This window comes from Arachis hypogaea, chromosome 8, assembly GCF_003086295.3.
Source record: "Arachis hypogaea cultivar Tifrunner chromosome 8, arahy.Tifrunner.gnm2.J5K5, whole genome shotgun sequence".
NCBI classification, from domain to species: Eukaryota; Viridiplantae; Streptophyta; class Magnoliopsida; order Fabales; family Fabaceae; genus Arachis; species Arachis hypogaea.
Window position 1 is genome coordinate 28,127,296 of NC_092043.1, and position 19,214 is coordinate 28,146,509.

The 19,214-nt window shown below is 33.1% G+C and overlaps 1 protein-coding gene and 1 pseudogene across 1 annotated transcript; both read left to right on the forward strand.

The window, feature by feature from the left end:
• Nucleotides 1-774: 774 nt before the first annotated feature.
• LOC140173116 (protein NRT1/ PTR FAMILY 2.6-like) lies at nt 775-7,631 on the forward strand (annotated as a pseudogene).
• A 7,346-nt stretch (nt 7,632-14,977) lies between these two features.
• On the forward strand, nt 14,978-17,125 carry LOC112706757 (protein NRT1/ PTR FAMILY 2.6). The gene is made up of 4 exons (XM_025758213.3): nt 14,978-15,191; nt 15,275-15,492; nt 15,602-16,158; nt 16,275-17,125. The coding sequence occupies exons 1-4, from the start codon at nt 15,092-15,094 to the stop codon at nt 17,038-17,040; spliced, it is 1,641 nt and encodes a 546-aa protein (XP_025613998.1). The 5' UTR covers nt 14,978-15,091; the 3' UTR covers nt 17,041-17,125.
• Nucleotides 17,126-19,214: the final 2,089 nt, after the last annotated feature.

Here is a 19,214-nt window from a genome sequence, read left to right on the forward strand (position 1 = left end):
TACTGAATTTCTTTCATGTCACAAATATGTAGAAAATGCACCCAGAAACTTGAATCAATCTGTCATTGTCTTTTCTTTTTGCTTGTTTCAAAGCCTCGAAAGTCTAGAAAAAAAAATCACACCTTGTCCAAGCAATTGGCCTTGGACATCTCTTTTTTGACGAGCTTGGTCGAAACTGATCGAAGTGCTTAAAAGACAATTAAATAGTACTAGTGCCTTAAAGAAAGTGGCAGTTTTGTGTTGGATTATTTAGAAAGTATGAAATCAATTCACCTTCAAGTGAGAGTGTGTTCCAGTTGATCTAATTTTGGAGTCATCACACAATCAAGCTTCTACCATGTCATGACCAATACTAATCGCTAGACGCTACTATTCGGCTTATCTTAGGAACTCTAGACTAGATATAGATATATAAATATGAGCCAGTATTACTTTATTGAGGTCGCAAGTTAGCTAAATATACGAGTTAAAATATAGGCGGTTCATACATCATCATGTTTCATATAAAATACACCACTACTTGTTTATATAAGTCAGGCTCTTATATACAGATGCTAAGACTGATAATATCAGTCCATGTCTCACAACAGCCACCTTATGCTAGGACCTATCTAACTTATGTAAATATGTATAAAAGATATTAACCCTCTAAAAAGTCTATACATAGCGAGGGCAAGTACTACCACTACTACTAGCCATATATCGATGATAGTTGAATGAACAAGGAACATTGTGTTGAAGTAGAACGGGTCACTCTAACGCACGACCGAAGGGATGACAGGTGGAACAGAGATAGCGCCAGCGATGATGGAACAAAGCTGCGCGACGGAAAAAGGAGGCGAGTCCGGCGACGATGGAACCGAGCTGCGCGACGGTGCTTTCAAAGCTGAAAGAGTAGCTGCACGATGGTGGAACAGAGCTGCACGATAACGACGGTGGCTTCGAAGCTCGTTTCGGCGACGACGGCGGGAGATGGACGGAGGTGAGGGAGTGAGATCGATGACGGAGAGAGGAAGGAGGAGCTCGAGGGTGATGGGAGGGATGGGTTCGCGTTTAGCCGTTGTGTGGAGCTAAGGTTGCTAGGTTGGGTAATTGGCTAGGGCATCCCAGCAAAACAATGGCGTCTTGCGTGCGACGCACAGTGAGATAGATGAGAGAGATCGAGCAGGAGAGAGAGAGGATAGGAAAAGGAGAGAAGAAAATGAAGAAGACTGAAATCTTCACAGGCCATATGAAGAACAATTTTGATTTTTTATTTTTTAATATGTTTTGTTTTATTTTTTTAATTATTTGAAATTATAAAATTAGGATTAATGAATTCTAAAATTTGATTAATTTAAAAGAGTATTTTTGTCTAACCAAATAAAAGAAGGATGTTTAAGTCTTTTTATAAAATTAAATAAATAAATATTTTTTATTTTTATTTAATTAAAAAGTTGTTTTAGTAAAAGTAGTGATATACTATATATTTAAAAAAGAAAAAATTAAATGCTGACGTGGAAAATAAATTCCACATGTCTTATTGTTATTTGTCCATATTTTAATCATATCAGTACGTTTGAAATTATCATCGCACCGTAACAAACACCTAATATTAATTTACTATCATGTAACATTGCTGATAATTAAATGCAATTTGAAAATTAATTGATCCTCATTTAAATAGAATAGATTAAATATGAAACTTATTCGAAAAACAATAAAAAAATTTCGTTATATAAAGAAAATAAAAAAGTATTCAATAAGTTCATGGTGAATTTTATATATGGGTAATGTTATGGCCATTATACTTTTTAAGAAAAAAGGGAATATTGTTATTTTTATAATATAAAAAAAATTATCATATGTAATACATTCTTTCTCTACAAATTTATTGAAAATTTTTAATTTTTATTCTTTCTAAATTTTATTGAAGAAACTTTCATTTTATATAAATTTTGACTACTAACATAAATGTTTGAATGCAGTTTTTTCAATCGTGCAGCTCTAGTAACTGAGGGAGACTCAATTGAGAAATCATGGAGGCTATGCACAGTTGAACAAGTGGACGATTTTAAGAAAGTGGTTGGAATCTTGCCACTATGGAGTTCAAGTATTTTCCTATCAACTCCAATAGGAATGCAAAACAGCTTATCAGTTCTTCAAGCTTTGGTAACGGATGATCATATAGGTAGGACCCCATTTCAAATTCCCAGCAGGTTCCATTACCATCATAGTCCTATTTTCCGCATCAATTTTCCTCTCCCTTCTTGATAGAGTTTTATGCCCACTGTATCAGAAGCTAGTTGGGAAAACACCCACACCACTCCAACGAATAGGAGTAGGACACGTGTTCAATATCCTAGGTATGGTTGTTTCTGGAATTGTTGAATCGAAGAGGCTTAAGATGTTCCATGACACAAACAAATCTATGTCTATACTTTGGTTGTTCCCACAATTGGTGTTGGTTGGTGTTGGAGAAGCTTTTCATTTTCCAGTGCAAGTTGCACTGTATTACCAGCAACTTCCAGAGTCATTGAGGAGCACATCAACGGCTATGATTTCTTTGCTCATAGCGGATATCGTTTTACCTTAGCACTGCCTTGATTGATCAAGTTCGTAGAAGTACTCATTGGTTACCTGATGACATTAATTTTGGAGAGTTGATAATGTGTATTGGGTGTTGGTCATCTTGGGTGCTATCAACTTTGTGTATTACCTTGTATGTGCTACTTTCTACAAGTATCAATTTTTATCAATTCTGATTTATAATTGTATTTAATAAAAATGTTTTTATGAATGTGTTTATTAAAAATATCTTTTTTATAAATTTGTCTAATAAAAATATTTTTATAAATATATTTTCTGCATGTGTCTCTTTATACATGTGTTTAAAATATGGAATTCACTCAGATATAGACGCCTAAAACGTCTTTTTTTAAAGATATTTTTTAATAATTAAGATTTAACACATATAATCGATTAAATTGTGTTATTTTTGTCAAAATTAGGCTAGACAAATTGATTTGAGCGAAAAAATGGTAAATCAAATTTTGAACTGGTCTAAATTAATATTATTTTTTATAGAAAATTACTACAATACCCTTATTATAGAAAATGATTAAAATACTTTTATTATATATATATATAAACTCTCAAAATTTTAAATCTAAACCCTATGACAACAGAAAAATAAAAGACTAGAATTTAGGATTTACAAAATTAATATATATATATATATATAGAAATATTTTAGTCATTTTTTATAATAGGATATTATAGTCATTTTCTATAAAAAAATAATATTAATTTAGACTAGTTTAAGATTTGATTCACTATTTTTTCGGTCAAATCAATTTGTCTAGCCTAATTTTGACAAAAATAATACGAATTAATCGATTATATGTATTAAATTTTAATTACTAAAAAACATCTTTAAAAAAAGACGTTTTAGGTGTTTTTATCTGAGTGGCTCCCTTAAAATATAATAATTAATTATTGTTGACAATAAATTGAGTATATTAATACCCTATATTTTTTCTTTCTATATAAACACGTGTTATGTTAAATAGTCACATTAGAAAATGTGTACGAAAAATACGTCTAGTAAAATTTATTATTTTTAATTTGTAGTTAATTAATAATATTTAAAAGTGTGAACTAAAAATATATATTTTATTGTTAGATTAAAGAAATTGGACTAATGACTAAAAATATTAGTAAAAAATAATAAACTTTGTTAGTTATTAAATTTTTCTTGGTGTGTATTGTAGCAATAATAAGTAAGGATATATGATTGATTATAAATTTGTCACATGTTGGCATCAATTTTGATTTCAATGTGATATGCTATAATTTATTGCAATATATTTGGACAATCTACTAAAATGGTTATCTTATTAATTAGTAGTGGTAATTTAGTTTAACTCTTATAATAGGATTTGAATTTAATATTTTACTTATGCTTTTTTTTAGCTTAGTATCATTATTGTCCAAAAAATTTTAAAGAAAAACATTTGGATATACTTAAAAGAAAAATGAACTAAGAATATATCAAGAATAGTTTCTTCAAAACAAAATGCTACATTTTACTAGATAAAATAATTTCATCCAAACATAACGAGACTATTGTGCTTTCATCACCCTTTTTTTTTGGTGTCATGGTGCTTTCAACATTTCCTTTATATACATGTTTATAGATTATGAACGTCCCATTATTATCAATTGATTTGGCACATTAGTTAATATTAACTCCATTTGTTGTTAATGAGTACATAAATCATAAAAAAAAATCATAAATGAGTGTACATATTGGTTAATAAGTTATTGCTTAGATATTCTTTCTGGAAGAAGAGTCTGTTGGCTTTCACTCAAAATATAGCTTAATATATATATATATATATATATATATATATATATATATAGTGAATTCTATGGTGTCTATAATTTGATGTCTAATTTTTGTTTAATTTATTTTTTATGATAATTTTTAAATATTTAATAATTATTTATTTTTATACTTTTAAAATTAAATATTGATTTATAATTTTTTTTAATAAGTTAGGCAAACACTTATATATATATATAAAGGAGACTTAGATAGTAATAATAAGCAATGGCGTAAACTTTGCAATGTGGGGATGACCACCATTCAAGGCACTAAAAGCATGGTCAATAATTTGATGATGCTTCACAAATATAGTGGACAAACATGTGATATAGCTGAGAGCATTATTATACTACTATACTATATATATAGTACGATTCACCAATATGCATAACTAGTCGTCCTTCTTGTGGCCAATCTAAAAAACAATGTGTATATTTGAATGAATCCGCTCGGCTAGGGGCTAATAGAATATTTATACAATATAGACAATGGATTATTTATTTAATTTAATATGAGTTAAAAATGAATATCTATAATAAAATACTATTAATTTCTTAAATACAATATCCAGAATAACTATCCGAATATCAAAAAATAATAAACATTTGATATCCTATTAAATTGAACATCCCTAAATCTCTATTATACAGATACTCTATTAAATCTTATACTTCTTCTATTTTGAATACAATAATGATTATGGCAAGCACTCCCCCAGTCCCCGGTTTATACTTTATACTTTATTTTGAACCGTCCTTTTTCGAAGGTTCAATTGAAGAAAGCTTTCACTTAATTATTTGATGGATAATGGAATGAATACTTAATTATCCACCTAAACTTTCTTAATATATGACCAAAAAATTATTCTACAAGTATGTAGCCATGCAGGACCAGGCTAATCAATCACTACCTTTTCACTCAACTAAAAATAGTAAGGACACAATGTGTGGAAATTAAAGCGTTTGATATATTTTTCTGTATTATGAAAGTAAAGCATTTTGCATAATTAATTAATTATATGCTACTATGAAAATAATTAAATATTCTATATTGAGAAAAGTTGTAATTACAATTATAGAAAAATGTTTTATATTGATTATGCATCAGTAGATTAATAGATTAATATTTTAAAAGTGTTAAATTAAAATTCTTATTAATTAATTTTTATTTGTCTCATTATGCACGCATCATGCACCAATATATAATGCAAATCAATGTATTTTATATCTTGCATATGGTACAAAATTTCATCACTTCCTTTCACCTAACGCTAAAAGATAAACAAAAAGTTTGGCGAAGAAGATTTAGAATTCAAAGTATATTATTCTAAACTCTAAAGGCATATGATAACACATAACTTTCAATCAAACTAAAAAGAATTGTACAAAATAAAACAAAAACATAACGAGGACAAAGAACTTGTAATTTTGAATCAACATAGACCATTATCAAATTGGTTAAGGCCAGGTATTTTGGTGGACACCTTGCGGGTATCTTCATAAGAAATTTTAAATAAAATTGATTAAGGAGGTGTGGTGACCACTTCTTTCAAAAATTTAAACTGATAAAAAGAAATCATAAAAATTATTAAATTAAAAATATAATTATTTTTTATTTGCCTCGTGTAAGATGCACCAATGCAAATAAATCTATTTTATATCTTATTATGCCACAAAAAATACATAACTTCCTTTCATCCTACGCGAAATGATAAGCGCAAAATGGTTGGTGAAGAAGATCTAGAGTTGAAATTACATTATTCTAAAGGGGTATAGTAACACATCACTTTCCATCAAACCAAAGAGAATTGTACAAAACAAGACAAAAATCAAGGGAGGACAAAACCTTGCGGTGAGTTTGAACATTTAAAATGATGAAACACTATTAACATGTAAATTAAAAAATTAAAAATATTATTAAATGTCTAGTTAATTATTTTTAATTGATTGTTTGATAAATTTGGTGAGGCTACAGGAAAATAACATCTTTTCAATGATAGTCCAAATTTAATCAAGCCCAATTTGATTATTGAATGTTGAGTCTTATGCAAAAATTGAGTTAAACCTTAGAGTAGTCTCTAAACTTGCACTTTACTCTCAAAGTGGTCCTTAAGCTTGCACTGGCCTCAATATTATCCCCGAATTTAACACAAGTGGTTTACGGTCGTCCCTGAAACATTTTTCAATGACAGAAAGATGACTTGGATTGACGGATGCCAGGCTGGACTCCCAAAACGACGTCGTTTTTAATTTGGCGCCTAAATTGCATTGAAACGTCGTCGGTTAGTGTTTGTAGAAGGGATTTAACATGCAGTGACTACTTCTCTCTCAAACCAACACAGTCTCTTCCTCTTCGCCTTATTTTCTTCAATGGTGCCACTCTGAGAGGGATTTTCAATGGCCTTTTCTCTCAACGAAATCAAGCATATTGTGATTATCTCGTCTCTATCGCACACGTAGTGGTCTGACAGGAAGCACTTTGATTATTAGAGATAACCAAAATAGAAAGGATAAATAAAATAGCTACCATCTACTCCTCTATTTTTGTTGATCATGACTTTTTGTACATTGTTAAGTCATTATATATTCATTCGCTCATCGTTTTGTTATATGATTTTTCTGAAAATTTTTGTTAGGATTTTCTCCGTATGTTGTTGTTGCATTTTTTTTTGTTATTGTTTTTTGCTATAATGATGGTAGCTATGGTTGTAATGTGCTGAAAATAGAAGAATGTAGGTTGTTTATGTATGCAGTTTATGTGTGTTCATGGAGGGTTAGGGACTGGAGTTATTGTGCTTTCCTGGTTGATGGCAATTTTGATTATCATTTGTTATTTTTTTCAGATGGGTCTCATAACTATTGTGTGTCACCATGGGGGATCCTTTGTGAGGAGTGAAGACGGTGTCGTGTCATACACCAGGGACCATATTTTAGAGATTCTGAAACTTGACCCTGATAGGCTAGATGTCTTTTTCATCAGGAATTACAACAAAGAACTTGGGTATGATAAGGCGGAACACTGTTGGTGGCTGGTTCCAAACAGACCCTTAGAAATTGGCCTAAGGGAACTTAATTCTGATACTGAGCTCCTGGAGATGTGCTTCCTTGCTGAAAGCAACCATGGAGAGGTGCATGTGTACTATGAACATGGGGGTATCTATTCCAACGTACTTGGAAGAACCACCATTCAGAAAGGACAAGGAGGAGGTGGTGATTGGAGTCCCTACCCAACCAGTTTTTCTGAGAACAGGACCAAGCTCTAGGGCCATTCCTCCAGACCCAGTTCCAACCCCATGTATCAACCGTCCGAGTACTACCGAACCCACCCAGGAGGCAACCTTTACGAAAACTACCCCTGCCCCACCCAACCAAGACATGGACCATATTGAAGTACCAGCTGCAACCACCAAATCAACCCTAACCCCCAAATCCACCATTCTGACCCCAATATCTATGGCTGCTACCCCTGCCCCACCTAACCAAGATATGGGTCATACTCAAGAACCAGCTGCAACCATGAAATCAACACCAATTTCCAAAAGTACTCCAACACTGGTGCCTAAGCCAAAACAGGGTAAGATTTTTCAACTGAAAATGCCCTCAAAGAATGGGACAGAGAAGAAAGGTGCTGCTTTGAAAAAAAAAACTGAAAATAAAGGCGAACGAAGAACAACACTGAATAGGAGATATGTAACCAAGCGTTTAGCCAAAGGTCATGTGGCGAGGCAAACAACTAAGGGTAAGGGAAAGCAAGCTGATACGGTTGTGTTATCATAATTAGACTCTTCGGACAGTTATGAAAGTGCAGAGGATAGTGCTTATAAGCCCGGAGCTGAGGAGAGTTTGAGTGATGAAGAGGTCACCAATACAATACTGTAAGGTAAAAGGAAAGAGGTAAACAGGAAGCATCCTAAAAAAGTTAAACTCGGTAAATTGTGGAAGGAGATACTAGAACCTGATGATGGATTAGTACCTGAGGATGATTCCAGTGAAGATGATGAGTTTTTTTTTTTTTTTGGACAACCGGAAAATCATAGTCCTGATATTGGGGGTTATGATGCTCATGATGAATATCATGATGAGTCAGATGGGGCAGATTCTTGCCATTCCAAAGAAATGAAGACACTCCCTAACTCAGAGGATGAATTTGCTGAAGTTCAGAATGATGATGCATTTCCTGTTTTCAGAGAAGAAACAAGGTTCGGGGAAGTCCGATTAGAGGTAGGGATGAAATTCAACACGAAGATGGATTTTAAAGAGGCTGTGAGGGAGTATTGCATCCAGGAAGATAGGAGAGTTAGATTCAAGAAAAATGATAAAATACAATGCAGGACTTTATGTAAGTTTGAGGACTGTCCATGGGTTATCTATGCCTCTAAGGATAGTGAGAGTGTTAGCTGGAAAGTTAAAACCTTCAATGATGATCATACTTGCCCAAGGGAGACAAAAAGATAGATTAGCTAACAGAGGGTGGTTAGCTAGCAAGTTGGTCAAGAAGCTTAGGAAATTTTCGAATCTGAAGCACTCTGAATTTTTAACATACTTTAAGAGTAAATGTGACTTGGAGTTGAACAAATCTTCGCTGACAAGAGCACTCGGAGATGCAAGGCACATTGTGTATGGTGATGCTGCTGCACAATATGGGATGGTGAGAGATTATGGTGAGACTCTCCTGAAGTGCAACCCTGGTTCTAATGTACGCATCACAACAATTCCTCATCCCAATCAATCAGAAGAGTCCACTTTTGACAAGATGTACATTTGTCTCGATGGATGCATGAAGGAGTTTAAGGCTGGATGCAGACTTCTAATAGGGCTTGATGGAGCATTCCTAAAAATCAAATTTGGTGGACAAATATTGGCAGCCATTGGACAAGACGCCAATAATCACATTTACATAATTGCATATGCCATTGTACCAGTGGAAAACATAGATAATTGGAGGTGGTTCCTTGAGCTGCTGCATGATGATTTAGGGAGCTACACCCAAAATAGATGCTGTTTCATTTCGGACATGCAAAAGGTAACGACGAATTTGTTATTTACTAGTTATTGTAATTTAGAAATGGTTGAACTCTTTAGGTTGATGTATTTTTTTTGTTGCCATGTTTATGAACTGGTTTGTTTCAGACATTGTTGCTGTCATGTTTTGCTTTCATGATTCTGTTTCAATATATCTGTATTAATAGAATGGGATAGGAGTAGAACTTACTATCTCGTCGGGACGAGTTTACTGTCACTTATGTATGTCTAGGGACAAATTTTATACTTATGTATATGTAGGGACTAAGTTTATGTCACTTATGTAAGTTGAGGGACCAGGTTGGGTCCTGATATTGTAAGTTAATAATTTTTCTGGTTTCCTGCAGGGACTAATCATAGCTGTCCAGGAGGTCTTCCCTGATATCCACCACAAATTGTGTATGGCACTTGTGGAAAAACTTCAATAAGTAGTGAAAAGACAACGAACTCAGAGGATTACTGTGGGAGTTTGCAAGATCTACCACTCAAGAGGGATTCGTTGAGGGGATGATAAAAATTCAGAGAGCTAAAAAGGAAGCATGGGAGTACCTTGCCAAATGGCGAAGAGATGCATGGAGTCGGGCCTTATTCCCTACCCAACCAAAATGTGACAACATCTGTAACAATGCTTGCGAAGTATTTAATGCAAGAATCAAGGAAGCAAAGGCTAAACCAATTATCACACTACTCAAGGAAGTTAGAATGTATATCATGAGGACAATAGCCCGAAACAAAATGAAATTCAAAAACCATGTTGGGTTACTACCCCCTGTTCAACGTAGCCGCTTGGAAAAGATCAGGAATGCTTCAAAGAATTGGATGCCAATGTGGTCCAGAGATGCGGACTATGAACAATTCGAGGGACATGGGTGGCCAACAAACATAGTAGTGGACTTGCGAAAGGGAATATGCACATGTGGACTTTGGCAACTAAGTGGTATTACTTTAATTGTCATTACCCTTCCAATAATTATTCTGATATTGTAATTGTTTTTCTTAATTTATTGTGGATTGCATACTAGAATTGGAATTGGTTACTTAGTAAGTTGGATGCATTTTATTGATTTGAAACAGGGATGCCCTGTGGCCATGCTTGTGCTGGAATGGCTAGGGCAAGTAGGTAGCCCGAAGACTTCTGTCATAAATGGTTGACAATGGATGCATACAATGACACCTATGCATTCCATATCAATCATATTCCTGGCCAGAAACTATGGAAGAAGTCACTTTACAAAAAACCACAAACACCCAAATTTAAGAAGATGCCAGGGACACCCAAGAAGAAAAGAAGAAAGGAAGTTGATGAAGGCCCGGTTGGAGGCAAGAAGCAAAAGATCACCAAGATGAAGAGGGTATATAAAGAGGGTTCATGCCGTCATTGTGGTGGCAAGGGTCACAACAAGAGCAATTGTGCTAAGAAGAAGGCTGACGACGAGGCTGCAGCTGTGGCAGCTGTTGCAGCTGCTGCTCCTAGTGAAGCTAATACAGGAAATCAGCAACAACCTCTCCCTGCTGCACCTGAAGTCCCAGATGAGGGCAATGCTACTGAGATTGAGGTAGGCATGAGTCAACCAATGGTGTCAAAAAATGAAAATGAAGAATCCCACCAAGTAAATCAGCCACAGGCAAGGCCACCAAAGCTCCCTCAAAAAAGAAGACAACCTCCACCACCTGCAATAGCTTCGATTCCTCCAGCAGCAACCAGTGCTCCTCCACTAACTGTTTCAAATGCTTCTCCACCAGCTACTGTTCCAATTTCAAATACTCCACCTCCGACAAGTGTTTGTATCGATCCAATGGTTGGTGCATCAGTAGCTACAGCTTCAAGGTTGCGTAATGCCATGCGTTTTGTTCCAACTCCGGGGTTCAAACCACCAAGAAAATTCAATAAATGAACATTTTACTATTTTTCTGTTAAGATATTTTGCTTTTAAACATTGAAATTTATGGTTTCTGAGTTCCATGTGTCAAGGTGTATGTGTTTTGGATTATGATAGTTAAATACTCTATGTTGTCTTTTGATCGTGTCTAGTTTGACACAGACAACTTTGAAAAATAATTAACAATGTGGGAATGTTATTATTGAATGTTTCAAATTTTATTACACTTCCTTAGCTACTTAAAATAGAATTACACAAATTTATTCATTTCTTCATCATAAGGTACAGCAATTACAACTTTTGTTTTACACAATATTCAATTGGAAATCACTGCTTTCATACTACACAAACAACAATTACAATTACTGTAACAACAACCAACAACAAACAAAATGCTAGTTTTAGAGCCCTAACTTCAGACTCCAAGCTTCCAAGCAAATTTCATTCTCCACTCCTCCATTTCAAAGCCAGAATTACCTCTGTCACTTTCTTCTTCTTCATCAGCAACTTTGTCGGTCCACATAAAGAGACCACACCACCTCTTGCCAACACTCTGCAACCACATTTCATGCCCATGGAGAAGAAATGTTACAAATTTAATAAGCAACGACGCTAGGTATATTCATTAACAAAAATCACTTACATTGTAGTTAGGACAACCATAAAATGTTCTCCCTGGATTTGTCTCTGTTCCTGACCACTTCAGGACGGGTCGACTACTACACTCACACCTATCTGGAATTCGTTCGTGACTACTTCTGGTGGTTTTCCTCCCACAGCTTCTCTCTGATCGTCGGTTACTGGAGCTACTAACATGGTTGCTGCCTCCACCCATCATGACCCACTCAAATCAAGCTCAACGGTGTTAGGGAAGACGAAGGAGAGCAGAAAAGAAGAAACAGTCTGGTTTCTCGTGACAAATTCGGATTAGGGTTATAAATGATTTCAGGGACTAAATTGAGTTAAATAAAGATAACTGCCACATCAGATAACCGTTACCTCTCCAACATGGCCCCTCTCTATACACATCAGCGCGCCGTTAAGGAATATTCCCCAGAAAATGCTTCAGGGACGACCGTGAACCACTTGTGTTAAATTTGGGGATAATATTGAAGTCAGTGCAAGCTTAAGGACCACTTTGAGGGTCGAGTGCAAGTTCAGAGACTACTCTGAAGTTTAACTCGCAAAAATTATTTCATAACAAATGACTGAATTTTAAAAAGGTAGTAAAATTAATTGGCCCAAGAAACTAATGCAAATTCTAAGTCAACACTTTTCTTGGTCCAACAACATCTTTGATCCGAACTAGAAAAAAAAAGAAGGAAATAGATCAAGCACTCTTTGGTTACCTACTCCTTTGATTACTGGAACTCAAATTTCAATTCGATTAATTACTTTCTTAAAAATCGTAACTCCAAATTCAATTCAATTTAATTTGCATTGATAGCTTCCACCCAAAGCTTTCTTGCTTCCTCTCTCTCTTGCTTCGGTCAAATCAATCACTCAGAAAAGAAGATAGAAAAAAATGGAAGCCATAGATAAAAGACTATGAAAAAAGGCTAAGCAAGATTTTTTTCACATAAGAAAATCTGTGAAGAAAGGCTAAAAGATTTTTTTGCCAAGAAAGAAAACAAAAGCTTCGATCAAAAAGTAAATTCATCTTGGTAAAGTCACAGCAAAAGTTTATTTTTATTTTTGTGCTTCAAAGAAGATGTAAGCCTCAAAGTCTCAAGTTGGAAGAAGCAAAAATAGAAAACTTGAAGTCATTTTGGGTCAGATGCTCATCAATGTTCAGAATCAATTATTGGGACCAAAGTCAAGATCAATGGCCAAGATTGAAGAAGATGGATGAAAAAGGATGAGAGAGATGAATACAAATAGATTCAAACTCTCTCTCTCTCTCTCTCTCTCTCTCTCTCTCTCTCTCTCTCTCTCTCTCTCTCTCTCTCTCTCTCTCTCTCTCTCTCTCTCTCTCTCTCTCCTCTATTCAAGCCGCCGCTACTCTGATGTTGAATAAGAAAGATGCTATGAGGGTGCAACTTGATTTCAACCTTGGAAGTTTCATCTCTCTATATTAAGGGTGAACGGCCAAGAGTTGAGGTAAGGAGAGAAAGTGAAAAAGCACAAAATTCTCATAACTATCCTAAAGCTTTCTGAGTTTTTCTCCTTCAATAATGTTCATTTAGTTTCTTTTTCTTAGTTTTGTCTGTCTGAGTCTTAGGGTGAAAAAGGCAAACATGGTCAGGTTTGTATGAAAAAGCCAGTGAGAGATAAAAGGTAGTAAGCAAAATTAGAGAAAAAGTCATAGATGTCTCAGAGTTTCTTTGTACATCTTTCTATTGTGTGTCATGATCATGTGAGAATTCCCTCACAAGTTGGATTAGCACTTTACTGTTAAAAGTTTGGTTTGAGTCCAAGTCAAATTCAGATTGGGGTTAGAATTTGGATTTGTCCAAAATAGGATTGGGTAGATTCTAGGAAAGAATTTGTATTTGTAATATTGAAAAAGATAGTAAAATTTCATTATTATTCTAATAGAGACTAGATATAGGCTACATTGTACCTAATAAATGAACTAGGATATATTTGGTCTCAATTCTTCTTCTCTACTTCTTTTCTGTTTCTGATTTTCAAAAGACAAAATGAAAAATATATCTCAACTTATTACGAAACAAAAATAAAAATATCTCTTAAAATTTATTGAAAAAGTAAAAGTAATATTTTACAAAAAAAGAAATTAAGATCCAACCCCTTCTCTTAGCCACTAATTACTATCACCTTGTAATTGTGAAACATAATATAAGACCATAATCAAATTGGTACCTTGCTAAGTAATTAGCTTCCTTAGTAACTTGAGATTTGTTTTAAATACCGAAACTTATATGAAATAGAAAGATTTATTTTTTCAAAATTTGAAACGAGTTATGCTAAATTAATAAGATTTCTAATAGCTGTTATATAGTATTATTTTTTCTAAAAATTTAAACTGATAACTGAGATATAATGTATGTAAATAAATAATTATATTTTTAACATATTTTTGTTCTTTTATATAAGAGTATTTTTTATTTACCTAAATTTTTTTGTATAATTTATTTTTCTTATGTGACTTTTTTTAGAGAATAATAATGTTTGAATTCTAGAACTTTTAATAATAAAAATTCTAATTTTTAGGGAAAATAGCATAAAAATGAACTAAAAGTTTAGAATTTGATTCTTGTTAATCCGAATTTTTTTTAGCACAAGACCAATAAAGAAAATTATACAAAAATTTACAAAAATCTAAATAATTTTTTGGATAAGTACTATGCTGTAACATAATTATTTATATATCTCTTTTTATCGATTTAAGTCGGTAGGAATAATGATTTAATTTCACGATAATAACAAACAGTAACGATGGTCCGATTCAGTAAGTCAATTAGAATTGAAAAAGTATAGGTAGACAATTAGAATAATAAATAATGTGAACAATGAATATGTCCGATGTTCAATTCAATAGGTATACAGATGATTATGTTCATTATTTTTAATGGAATGGTTATTTCTTTTAATTCGATTTACTCATGCACAGTTAACAATTACTGGATGTTCAATTCTGTGTATATGGTTATCCTAATTTTAATATTTATGAAGTAATTTGGGATAGAGTATTTTTTTTATTCTATTAGATCAATTTTAGAGCTTATTGATCACATTGATTACACGAAAGTTAGTTTTAAACAACATTGGTGGACATGAGGTAGGTAAAGCAAACTTCCTATAAAATGAAGTTTTAAGAACAGGCTAAAATAAAGTTGAAGTGCAAGAAAGAATTAATAATGGAGAGCACACACTCATCCCTGAGAGAAGAAGAAGCTCGGAAGAACAATACTAGTGGGAGCAAGCCAGGTGGTTGGCCAAGCTTCCCCTTCATCATTGGTATATATTTTGTATGCATCATTATATTCAGTGAGTGACCTCTCTCATAAATGGATTTTCTAATATTTGGTGATTGATGACAGCCACAGTAGCTGGAATAACACTTGCAAGCTCAGGGATTTGGGCAAACTTGATCGTATATCTGATACAAGAGTTCAATATAAAGAGCATCAGTGCTACTCAGATTTCAAATGTGGTTAATGGAACCACTAATCTAGTCCCATTTGTTGCTGCTATCATTGCTGACTGTTTCTTTGGCTCTTTCACTCTTGTCTTGGTTTCCTCTTGTGTCTCTTTGCTGGTACTAATAACTTCACTTTTATAATTAAATTAGTTAAAAATTGGTGAAGTTGATAATTAAGAGTCATTAAATAATTTCAGAGATTTGACTAAATTATTATTGATTGCAGGGCACAATTGTATTTGCGTTGACTGCAAGCATAAAATCATTAAGGCCTAAACAGTGCATTAACAATGGATCAAACATATGCGAAGCAGCTTCTGTGATGCAATATGGAGTGTTATACGTTGGAATAGCGCTAGTAGCAATTGGTTTCGGTGGAACTCGCTTTACAACAGCAGCACTTGGAGCAAACCAGTTCCATGATAACACTCACCATCAAACCATCTTCTTCAACTGGTTCTTCTTCACTTGGTACGTTGTTTCAGTTGCAGGCTTCACCGGATTGGTTTACATTCAAGATAATGTGAGTTGGGGTGTGGGGTTCTGGATATGTGTGGTGTCAAACATGATTGGTGTCATGGTTTTCTTGATGGGGTACCGCTATTATCTCCCTCAAACTCCAAGGGGAAGAAGCGCCTTTGTGGATCTTGCAAGAGTTCCTGTTGCTTCTATTCGAAAGTGGAAATCTCAGCTTTCATCATCAACACAGGACTACTACAATGGTGCTCATCATCATGATGCTACGCTTCCAGCAGTCTCCGCAATACCAGCAAAAAGATTCAGGTACTGTTTATTTATTTATTTGAATTCTGTTTTTTTAAGTATTACCTTTAATTTTGATGCACTCACAGATTATGCGATGGTGCAATTACATCCGTCTTTTCTATTTTTTAATGCAGGTTTTTCAATCGTGCGGCTCTGCTTACTGAGGGAGACTCAATTGAGAAATCATGGAGGCTATGCACTGTTCAACAAGTGGAAGATTTTAAGAAAGTGATTGGAATTTTGCCACTCTTGACTTCAAGTATATTCCTAGCAATTCCAATAGGAATGGAAGCTAACCTATCGCTTCTTCAAGCATTGGTAATGGAAGCTCACTTAGGACCCCATTTCAAATTCCCAGCAGGCTCCCTTGGTGTCATACTCCTAATCTCCACATCTATTTTCCTCTCTCTTCTTGATAGGGTCCTATGGCCATTCTATCAAAAAATAACTGGAAAAACACCCACACCACTCCAACGAATAGGAGTAGGACACGTGTTCAATATCCTGGGTATGGTTGTTTCAGCAATTGTTGAATCCAAGAGGCTTAAGATGTTCCATGATGCAAACAAGTCTATGTCTATACTTTGGTTGTTCCCACAATTGGTGTTGGTTGGTGTCGGAGAAGCTTTTCATTTTCCGGGGCAAGTTGCATTCTATTACCAACAACTCCCACAATCACTGAGTAGCACATCAACGGCCATGATTTCTTTGATCATAGGGATAGCATTTTATCTAATCACTGCGTTGACTCATGAAGTTCGTAGAAGTACTCACTGGTTGCCTGATAACATTGATTATGGGAGAGTTGATAATGTGTATTGGATGTTAGTCCTCTTTAGTGGCATCAACTTTGTGTATTACCTCATATGTGCTACTTTCTACAAGTATACCAAAATTTAGGAGTGTGTTGTGTAGTTATGACTTATGAGTAACAGCTGATAAATATGATGTCTAATAAAAAGTGGTGTCTAAGGTTAAGAATAAATATTTAATTTTAAAAATATAAAAATAAATGATTTTCAAATATTTAAAATTTACTAATAAAAATTAAATACTAATTCGTAGACACCATATATAGAATTAGTCTAATAATATATGTATTGATCACTTGGTAATCATATACTCATCATTACATAATCGTTTTTATATTGATAACAATAGTGTTATAGAGTCAATATAATTTATTGTTTTTGGTTAAATGTTAATCAACAATATTTAAAAGTATTATCTAAAAATATGATATTAAATTGCCAAACTAAAAATTTTAAACTATTAACTAAAATTAAAATTATATATCCTTAAACTTTTCTCCATTGGTAATGCATACCATCTACCGCTGGGTTCTTATATAACATTTAATTAAATAGTTTTATTGACTTTGTTTAATATACAATTATTAGTTGATAAATTTTAATTACCAAATTTATTAAAATTGAAATTAATGAGCTCAACTTAATTTTTAAAATTAGTTAAGAGATCTATAAAAACTCATATTTATAAATTATTTAGAGACTATATTTTAAAAAAATGTAAAACTTGTAATACACTTTTTTTTAGGTCAGAAATAATTATTTAAAACACAAATATTTACAAATGAATAATCTAATAACATTAAATTAAGTCAACTTTAATATCGTATCATAAAATTATTTGTAGTGTTTTATCAAATACTTTCTAGTAATTGTGTTTTACTTTTATCAGTGTCAAAGCTATGTTTAAGAAATCTTTTTCACTTTGCAGTGCAGCCAAAAATACATCTATGGACGAGAACTGAACCATGAATGGAATTACTCGCAAGATGTTTTTATTTTTCTAACATATCGGATAAGGTGGTTATTCCAATGAAGATTTTATGATTGTTATCGTGTGAAGATATTTTATTTTAATTATTTAATGATAAATTATAGGGTTTGATTTTTATATATTATAATAGTATTATTTTTATTTAAAATATAATTAAATAAATAAATTATATTTTTTAAATAAAAATCATCATAAAAAAATATTTTTAGTATTTTCATTAAAATAGTTCTCTTATATATAAGCAGCTGGGACCAAGAACCTTATGTAAGGGATACGCTGACATAAGAAAATAAAAAGAGATTATCTCCATGATAATATATAGTCTCAGCAATAGCGTGATGTATAAAAAAAGAGGTCAAGTTCAATTTTACGCAATTAAATTCAGATATTTTGCCATTTTGGCATAATGTTGTCACCATATAAGATATATTCTGGACTGTACCTATATAGTTGTTAGCACTTAGCACATATATAACACCATACCTTTGAACCAAATTTTTTACGTTAGTTGGAGAAAACAAGTGTTGAGTGTTAATTATTTATATGATAAATTATTATTTATACAGGTATGAGATGTTGTAAAACAACTAAATAAATAAATAAAAAAGATATAATATAAAATAAAGAAGTGTTGATAGAAGACTCTAATATTAATATAATTAGCTCAATAGAAATTATTCATATATTATAAGTAGTAACAAAAGAAAGAGAGAAAGAGAAACTATTCATAAAGAATAAAGAGAGAGAAAGATATTTTAGTAATATAAAGGAAGAGAGAGGATTTTATTATTGCTTGTGTGTTGTACCTAAGGCTATGAAGCCTTATTTATAGCTTTACAAATTCAGCTTTCATTAAAGTTGGTCTACATAATAATCTCATCTTTCTCTCTTGAAAACTTCAGCATTAATGGGCATCCATCTGTCATTTTTATCACAACACTCCCCCTTGGATGACCATTTAGGATTATTGCCTCGTTAAAACCTTACTAAAGAAAAACACAGTGGGAAAAAACCTTAGTAAAGGAAAAAGAGTACAATATCCATTAATAATGGGGACTGCCTCATTAAAAACCTTGTCAAGAAAAACCCAATGGGAAAAAAAACCTGACCAAGGAAAAAAGAGTACAGTCTCCCCCTCTTGCTGACATCATTTAATGTCTCGAAATCGGCGCATCCCAATCTCATGTACCAATCTTTCAAAGGAGGATTTTAGGAGTGACTTTGTAAATAAATCTGCCAGATTGTCACTTGAGTGGATCTGTTGGACATCA